This window comes from Eurytemora carolleeae, unplaced genomic scaffold (assembly GCF_000591075.1).
Source record: "Eurytemora carolleeae unplaced genomic scaffold, Eaff_2.0 scaffold39, whole genome shotgun sequence".
Lineage (NCBI taxonomy): Eukaryota > Metazoa > Arthropoda > Copepoda > Calanoida > Temoridae > Eurytemora > Eurytemora carolleeae.
The window spans coordinates 217,039-226,026 of record NW_019396056.1 but is presented as its reverse complement, the minus strand read 5'-3'; the positions used below and the strand labels follow the sequence as shown (position 1 = coordinate 226,026).

Below are 8,988 nucleotides of genomic sequence, written 5' to 3'. Positions count from 1 at the left end.
TTATATGAAAATATGAAAAGTTTGCAAGTTTCTAGTCTAAAGCTTTATTTTATCATTTGTTCATATAATTGGTTACAAGTGTTTATACGGCACAATAAATAAATATTCTTCATACTAGAAATATCAAATAAAGCATTAATTATTTACAACTATTTGAAAAATATGAANTTATTCTGAAAACTTTAAAATAGTTATTATTATATTCTCCCCATCTAAAACCGTTTAAAACTTCAGCTTGGTGTTAGTATCAAAAGTAGGAAATTGTTTAAAAATATTTAGATAATTGTATTTTCCAGAAATATAAAGATCCCTATCGATTGTTGTGATCAAGAGATCCAGTGACAAACTTCAAAATATAATTTGGATAAAATGTAAAAGAAAGAATTAACTAACAGTGATTCAATCGAGCATGCTTCAAAAATGGATGAAAAAGCCTTTGGTAAAAGACAAGAAACGAAAAAAGGCAGAAAATCTGGAAAAATCTTTCCTCAAAATGGCAGTTTAACTCCAAATGGCGAATATCGCCGGACTTTACAGTTTTGGTGACCGTGGCGGAGGTCCCTGTGATGGCGAGCATTCAACCAATAGAAACAATTTTAAACTAAACTTTGTGAAGAAAGGACGGATTGATGTGGGGAATGGATGGTTTACTGGTCTCAAAGGAAATATCATTACATTTATTCAACTCCAAATTATATAGGCTATAAATATTCGGACGAGAATCAATTCCTTTTACCAGGATTGTCACTGATAAAATTGTCACATTTCCGGTTTTCGGTCCTTTTTCTGATCGTTACTTTGTGCATAAAGTAACCTTGATCATTCTCAGAGATTATAGGCCTAGCCTGAAACATACAAGAGATAACGCACATATTTTCTAATCATCTTTGCGGTCAAGACTGTTCTGGTTTTCTTAGTTTCTCCTGGTTGTTCCTGGTTTCTACTGGTTTCTCCTGGTTTCTCCCGGTTTCTCCTGGTTTCTCCTGGTTTCTCCTGGTTTCTCCTGGTTTCTCCTGGCTTCTTCTGGTTTCTCCTGGTCTCCCTGGTTTCTCCTGGTTTCTCCTGGTTTCTCCTGGTTTCTCCTGGTCTCCCTGGTTTCTCCTGATTTCTCCTGGTTTCTCCTGGTTTCTCCTGGTCTCCCTGGTTTCTCCTGGTTTCTCCTGGTTTCTTTTGGTTTTCCTTAATTTCTTCCGGTTTCCTTTGTTAACTGTGGCTTCCCCTTTTCTCTTATCTTTTTCTTCAAATTCAAAAATCCTGAGTTGGCAATTCTAAAACTAAAATTGAAAAGTCCGAGAAAGATAAATATAAAGCTGGAAGAAACCTACATATATATATATACATAATTCTAAATCATGCTTGTGATACGTTTATAAATATATATTGTAAAATACTGAGAAATATTTCACTTCTTTCCTTTAATCGTTTGTTTTAGTCAGTCTAATAAGCTCTGTGTCCGAATTTAATGAATTTAAGTCGCGTCTCAAATCCTCTCGAAAACCAGTTTCAATTGAGCGCCGCTTAAATCTTGAAAATTTGAATACAATTTTAAGTGGAACCAATTCTTAAAATTCGGCCTCAGTACTTGTTAAAAAGCAATTTGTTGAACATTACACGAAAATGTTTGCGTGGTTTAACCAAGTTTAGCCTTTTCTCATACCAACTACAATATATCTTCCTTTTTCTTCTCTTAAATTCAAATGTTGAATAAAAAGACAATTTATATCAAATGAACGCACACTTTAGAATTGCTTCCAGTCAAAAGCAAACTTGAAATTTCATCTGACATTTCTGAATAAAAACAGAAAATATAGAACATTTTAAACCTAAAAAGATCAGATAGACAGTATACAAATCAAAAATATAAGAAAATAAAAACTTAAACAGTTTTTGCTATTTGTAAACAAAAAACGCACCTTTTAAAATTTTTGTTTTAAATAGTTTCCAAAATTTAGATTTTCAAGGATTACAACATAATTTTTTTCAAATTCTTTGATTTTAAAGCATTAAAAGATTAAAAGATTTCTTTCTCGGTTTCAATTTAGTAATCTTATTTCCAAATCCATTCTTTCCTTGTCTTTCCTAGTTCGAAGTTAAAGAGCCTTTTGATTTAATTTCATTTTACTTTTATAAAATCAATAACGTCGAATATATCGTCGTTTATCTAGCTTAAAAAGCCAACTTCCTTCATTGTCTGAAGCAGAAGTGTGCACAAGTCACAAAAGAATCAAAACAAAAAATTAAATATTTTAAGTTAAAAGCATGAACTTTTCCATTTTTTTTAATTTTTCCATCACAGAAAGAACATGCCACTTGAAATAATATCTACAGTTCCTTTAAGCAGAATTATAATATTCTTCAAGTTTGGGAAAACTGTTTGTAAGAATTATATCTTTCTATCCTTAAACTTAGCTTATTTATGGCTCTGAATAAAAGTATAAAAGTAAACAGAACATTTCAGCAAGTAGAATAGTTTTTCTTTTTATTCCAACAAACAGACAGGATAATTTACGTTAAAATAGATAAACTCACAGCAGTTTTAGAATTATAATGAGCTGTAGCCTGTACATTATAATAGAGAAAGAAAAATATTTTTTTAGATAATTCTTTACACATATAATTTGTGTGGCCGTAGCACACGGCCCTCCTTGCCTATCATAGCCACAGATGCTTGGCCTTCTTAGTCTGCCAGAGCCACAGCGCCCGGCCCAAAATTTGTCTGAAACCGATCTAACCCTGAAAAAATACAAAATATTTATTATAACTCCGTGTTGAAAGATTGTTGAAATTGTTACCTCTTTACATTGACATTCAGAACCCTTGTTACCTCTTTACATTGACATTCAGAACCCTTGTTACCTCTTTACATTAATATTCAGAACCCTTTTTACTTCTTTACATTGACATTCAGAACCCTTGTTACCTCTTTACATTGACATTCAGAACCCTTGTTACCTCTTTACTCTTTCTAAGGCAGTCACGCATCCGAACACCAACACAGTTCAATTGTTTTCTTAATTACTTAATCTTAGTTTAGGAAATTAAACTAAAATTATTAAATCTTATTTTTGTCTCTAAAGAATGAGGGTTAAGCCCCATAATTTTGATCTAATTAGCGTGGTTAAACTTTTCATGCATTTATTAGGAAACAGACCATGTACTTGCTTGCCAACAATGAATAGATGAAATTACTGGTTAACCTCCAATGATAAGATTAAGTATAAAAGTGGCTGGTTTACCTCCAGTGAATAGATTAAATATAAAAGTTTACTGGTTCACCTCCAATGAATAGATTAAGCATAAAAGTTTACTGGTTAACCTTCAATGAATTGATTAAGTATAAAAGTTTACTGGTTCTCCTTCAATGAATAGATTTAGTATAAAAGTTTACTGGTTCACCTTCAATGAATAGATTAAGTATAAAAGTGTACTGGTTCACCTTCAATGAATAGATTAAGTATAAAAGTGTACTGGTTCACCTTCAGTGAATAGATTAAGTATAAAAGTTTACTGGTTCACCTTCAATGAATTGATTAAGTATAAAAGTTTACTGGTTCACCTTCAATGAATAGATTAAGTATAAAAGTGGCTGGTTTACCTCCAGTGAATGGATTAAATATAAAAGTTTACTGTTTCACCTCCAATGAATAGATTAAGTATAAAAGTGTACTGGTTCACCTCCAATGAATAGATTGAATATAAAAGTTTACTGTTTCACCTCCAATGAATAGATTAAGTATAAAAGTGTACCAGTTAACTAAATAGTGTACCGGTTATAGCAAAAGTTCTTTACCCCGTATTCTATATTTCTGAGTATCAGTATTTCTTTGAACTCAAATTGATTCTTAGATATTACTATATATATTGTGATGTTCAAAGTTGAAAGGGTTGGAAAACGACATGAGAGAGGGGAATATATTCATTTATATATTCATTTGCATAGTCATATATGCACTATACTTTCAAATATATATTAAAATATATACAGGGTGTCTCTGCAAAAGTGTGCTTAAGATTTTTCGCCTGCTAAGCGTCGTTTTATTGCACTAAAAAATGTATGTTTGTAATAATATGCCAATGTAAGGGAGTGTCGCCGATAAAACATTTTTATTTGATTCGAAACACATTGATTACAAACTTTTTAGAGAGAAATGACAAATGTGTAGCATAAAGATACATAACACCCAGTAAGCCAAACAGCTTCAGATAATCGGATATATTTAAACAATTCTGCTCTTGGGTGATTTTCAAATATTTGAAAATCTATTAAATATGTGTGTGCAAAATTCTCACAAATTTTGCAAAATATACCAGTGCAATACAGTAGGGTAAAAAACGCAATAAACTGTTGAAAGTTTTAATTATAGCTGTTTTGATTAAAATCTGAATTGTACAAAGCTTTGAAATTAAACCCTTCTTGGAATAATTAAAAAAAAGTAAAATCAATAGTTTGAATATATACTAAATGTATGAAATGTACTGCCATGTTTTTGATGTAATATACTGCCATGTATATGATGTAATGTACTGCAATGTATAAGATGTAATGTACTGCATATTTTATAATTTCAAGAAAAGGTTCTTTAGTATACAAATGCATAGATAGAGATTTATTTATGGTTAGGACACAACACAAGCCTTCGATCATAGACAATTAATACAATCATAACCAGCCATATATATATATATAAATATATGCATACAGATATCTACATATTTATATATGCATCTATATATATTAAGTTGTAATCTCTGTTTGTATGTTGGTCTGTCTGTTTGTTTGTCCGATCATAACTCAGAAACCCCTGGATCGATTTGCCTCAAAATTTGATTGGGGAACTCGGGAGACCCACGGGATTGGGTCGACTTTAATCGCGAAATTTTAGTTTCCCGGTAAAATCGTTAAAGTGCGGGTAAACAGCGTTGTTTACTTGTAGTAACCTGGGCAGCGCTGGGTTCCCAAGCTAGTTGTATATAAAGTAGTTGTTTTGATGTCAAATCATAACTCATGAAACCCCCTGGACTGATTGGTCTCAAATTTTGATGGGTAACTAGGTTCTAGATTCTAGATTCTAGATTCTAGATTCTAGATTCTAGATTCTAGATTCTAGATTCTAGATTCTAGATTCTAAATTCTAGATTCTAGATTCTAGATTCTAGATTCTAGATTCTAAATTCTAGATTCTAGATTCTAGATTCTAGATTCTAGATTCTAGATTCTAGATTCTAGATTCATGATTCTAGGTATTCTAGGTTCTGGATTCTAGAATCTAGATTCCAGATTCTAGATTCCAGATTCTAGATTCCAGATTCTAGATTCCAGATTCTAGATTCTAAATGAAACATGATTTTAATAAGATTAATTCCACACGGTTAACCCAGCTGAATTAATGAATCGAAATATTGGAGAAAAGAAAAAAGTTTAAAAATTAGAGGAAAATATCTTTAGATAAGAATACCATTACTCCATTAAGTACGTACACAAAAATTTTTTTTTATAAAATGATAGTGCTTTAGAATTCTCTATTCAGGTTTTGTAAGAACCCTGTTTTAAAAAGCTTCTCTTAAAACCCTTGTTAAAAAAATCTGAAATTGTTGAACACCCTGTTTTATAAAAATCTTATAAGTTTGTCTAGCAGACAATTTATAAGTTTGTCAAAAACACTGTTTTATAGAATCTTTATAAGTTTGTTTAACTCTGTTTTATAAAAGTTTTCCTGATTGCTATGAAGTCCCTTGTTATGCTGAATATTTTTAGCTTGTTAATAATATTCTTGAAGAAAATAAAGTAATTACAGCATAATTAGTTTATGTCATTAAACTTGTCTCTGTATAAACAACATTGCTCAATTGTGTACTGCGGAGTAAGTATAATTACACAAGTTTAACAAAAGGAAAACGTTTGAAGGAGGAGGTGAGAGTATATGGAACGAACAATGCCAAAATACTTTTTTTATTTAACGACTAACTAAAATATTTCTTCAACTAAATTTGTTAAAAATTTTGAAAATTAACGATTCTTTAAATTCTAAAATGAAAGTTTGAAAGGTCTCACAAATGAAAAATAAACAAAATAAAAAAACAATATTTTCCTTCTCAGGTTTACTGGAAATTACAAAATATATATGAAGGAGATCTAAATTAATTAATGAAATAATGTTTACATTAATAATGTTGAGGTCTAGTTACTTTGTGTGTGTACTGTGTAATAAATAATTTGAGTTTTCCATGCTCATAATATTTTGTATAAAATAATTTTATTTCTAAATTAATATTTCCAAACATTTTATTTAAAGTTTCTCCAACATTTATCTTCTGCGGAACAAACCAATTACAAGCGAAGAACAGGATCTACAACAAAAAGAAATTAGATTTAGATTTATTGAAAATAAGGGGGGGGGAACTTGAAATAATAGTCAACATATTCCTTTATAAGCTTTTAAATTTGCATACATCTTTTCAAGAATAAATTCCAGAGAATAATTAATCTTTCTCAAATAAAATATCAGAGAGAAATTCCAATGGTGAAGTTGTGAGGGGGTGTGGGAAGACCTACAGGTTGATTGATGTATATAGGTATAGGGGACCCCTTGATCAGTGTTAAGGAGGGTGTGTGGGGTAAACACCTACAGGTTGATTGATGTATAGGTATAGGGGACCCCTTGATTGGTGTTCAGGAGGGGGTCCGGGGATAAATTTACTGTTTATGTACCGTAATATAAATGTACTGGTATTTCAAGGTTTACTTGATCACACTGAAACTCCTGTATCCGGGACAGCAGTGACAGCTTTAACAGCTGATGTACAGGATACAGCTGCAGAGCAACAAAAAAATTCGTAAGTCATAATCTTGTCAGCTCCTGATCTTGTAAATTCTTTATCTTGTTAGCTCCTGATCTTGTCAGTTTCTCATCTTGTCAGCTCTAGATCATGTCAGCCCCTGATTTGTCAGCTCCTGATCTTGTCAGCTTCTGATATTGTCAGCTCCTGATATCGTCAGCTTCTGAACTTGTCAGCTCCTGATCTTTTCAGCTTCTGCTCTTGTCAGCTTCTGATCTTGTCAGCTCCTGATCTAGTCAGCTCCAGATCTAGTCAGCTCCTAATCTTATCAGCTCCTGATCTTGTCAGCTCCTGATCTTGTTAACTCCTGATCTTGTCAGCTCCTTATCTTGTCAGCTCCTGATCTTTTCAGCTCCTGATCTTGTCAGCTCCTGATCTAGTCAGCTCCTGATCTTGTCAGCTCCTGATATTGTCAGCTCCTGATCTTGTCAGCTCCTGATCTTGTCAGCTCCTGATCTTGTCAGCTCCTGATCTTGTCAGCTCCTAATCTTGTCAGCTCCGGATCTTGTCAGCTTCTGTCATGTCAGCTTCTGATCATGTCTGCTTCTGATCATATCAGCTTCTGATCATAAGTTCAATCCTGATCTTGTCAGCTTCTTAACTTGTCAGCCTCTGATCTCGTCAGCACCTGATCTTTTTAAATCCTGATCTTGTCAGCTTCTGATCTTGTCAGCTCCTGATCTTGTCAGCTTCTGATCATGTCAGCTTCTGATCATGTCTGCTTCTGATTATATCAGCATCTGATCATAAGTTCACTCCTGATCTAGTCAGCTTCTTATCTTGTAAGCCCCTGATCTTGTCAGCTCTTGATCTTGTCAGCTTCTGATCATATTAGCTTCTGATCTTGTCAGCTCCTGATCTTGTCCGCCCCTAATCGTCTCCGTTTCTGATCTTGTTAAATCTTGTCAATTTTTTTCTTGTTTTTCATATTTTTCATTTTTTGTAACCTGTAGGAAACTATATTTCTTTTCAATTTTAAACTTTTCATTAAAAGAAAATTAAATATTGTTTTGTTCAAACAACATTATTTGAGAATAGATAGAAAAGTAAAAAAAAAATTCAATTACAAGAACAAATAGAGAGACAGGTGCGTGTTCTGTAAGAAACCACAACAATATAAAAACCACATAATAAACAAGAATCAAGTGTACCTCGAAATAATAAAAAGAAAAGCTTAAATATATATTTATAATGAATTTAATATAAGACAAAATGGAAACTTTATTTAAAACTAATAAGTTAGTTGCAATTTCTCCAAATCCATAATCATCTCCATTATCCATAATACCTACCTAACTACCAACTTACCTACTCAGCTACCTACCTAACTTATTTTCTACCTAGCTTCCTACCTATTTACCTAGCTACCTAGCTACCTACTTACCTACTTATCAACCTACTTACCTTACTATCTACCTACTTATCTACCTATTTACCTACCTTTCTAGCTGTCTACTTACCCACTTACTGCTTACCACTATCTACCTACTTACCACTATGTACCTACTTACCAACTATTTACCAACATACCTGGCTTCCTACCTAATTACCTACCTACCTACCTACCTACGTACCTACCTCCCTACTTGTCTTCCTACCTTCCTATCTACCAACCGATTAACCTACCTATATACATACCTTCCTACCTCTTACCTACTTAACTACCTAACTATACGCGTATATACCTTCCTACCTATATCTTACCTACTTACATACCTACCCTATATACCTGTACTTGCCTACCTGCATACATACACACCCACCTACCTACCTACCTAACAGTATGTTCTATTGCAGGTCCCTACCTAAGATCTCTATTGGGGAAGATGAAGGTGTTCATCAGAATCCACAGGAACAAACACACATTACTTATTCACACACACACACAACACACAACACGCACATAGTCTACATCATAAATAAACACACATTATTTATCCACACACAGCCCTATTACTTATCTACACACGCACAAAAACACACACACACACAAAACAAACATTCACATAGTCTACATCGTTCACAACCATCACACAGACTGATTAACAAGGTACACACTACACTGTACAAGGCAGTAAGTACAGGGAAGCTAATTTTTGTACTGGATACTGGTTTCTCTGTCAAATTATTAAATGGCAGTTTAATGTTTAA

General features: G+C 32.8%; 1 protein-coding gene across 1 annotated transcript in view; it reads left to right on the top strand.

Annotated features, from left to right (window-relative positions):
- The first annotated feature begins 288 nt into the window (after positions 1-288).
- LOC111707148 (potassium voltage-gated channel protein Shaker) overlaps positions 289-8,988 on the top strand; it is a 44,381-nt gene continuing 35,681 nt past the window's right edge. The window contains exons 1-3 of the mRNA XM_023480181.1: positions 289-662; positions 6,738-6,834; positions 8,635-8,689. Coding sequence (XP_023335949.1) covers positions 512-662; positions 6,738-6,834; positions 8,635-8,689 — 303 coding nt within the window. The 5' untranslated portion in view covers positions 289-511. The remainder of the gene's footprint in view (positions 663-6,737; positions 6,835-8,634; positions 8,690-8,988) is intronic.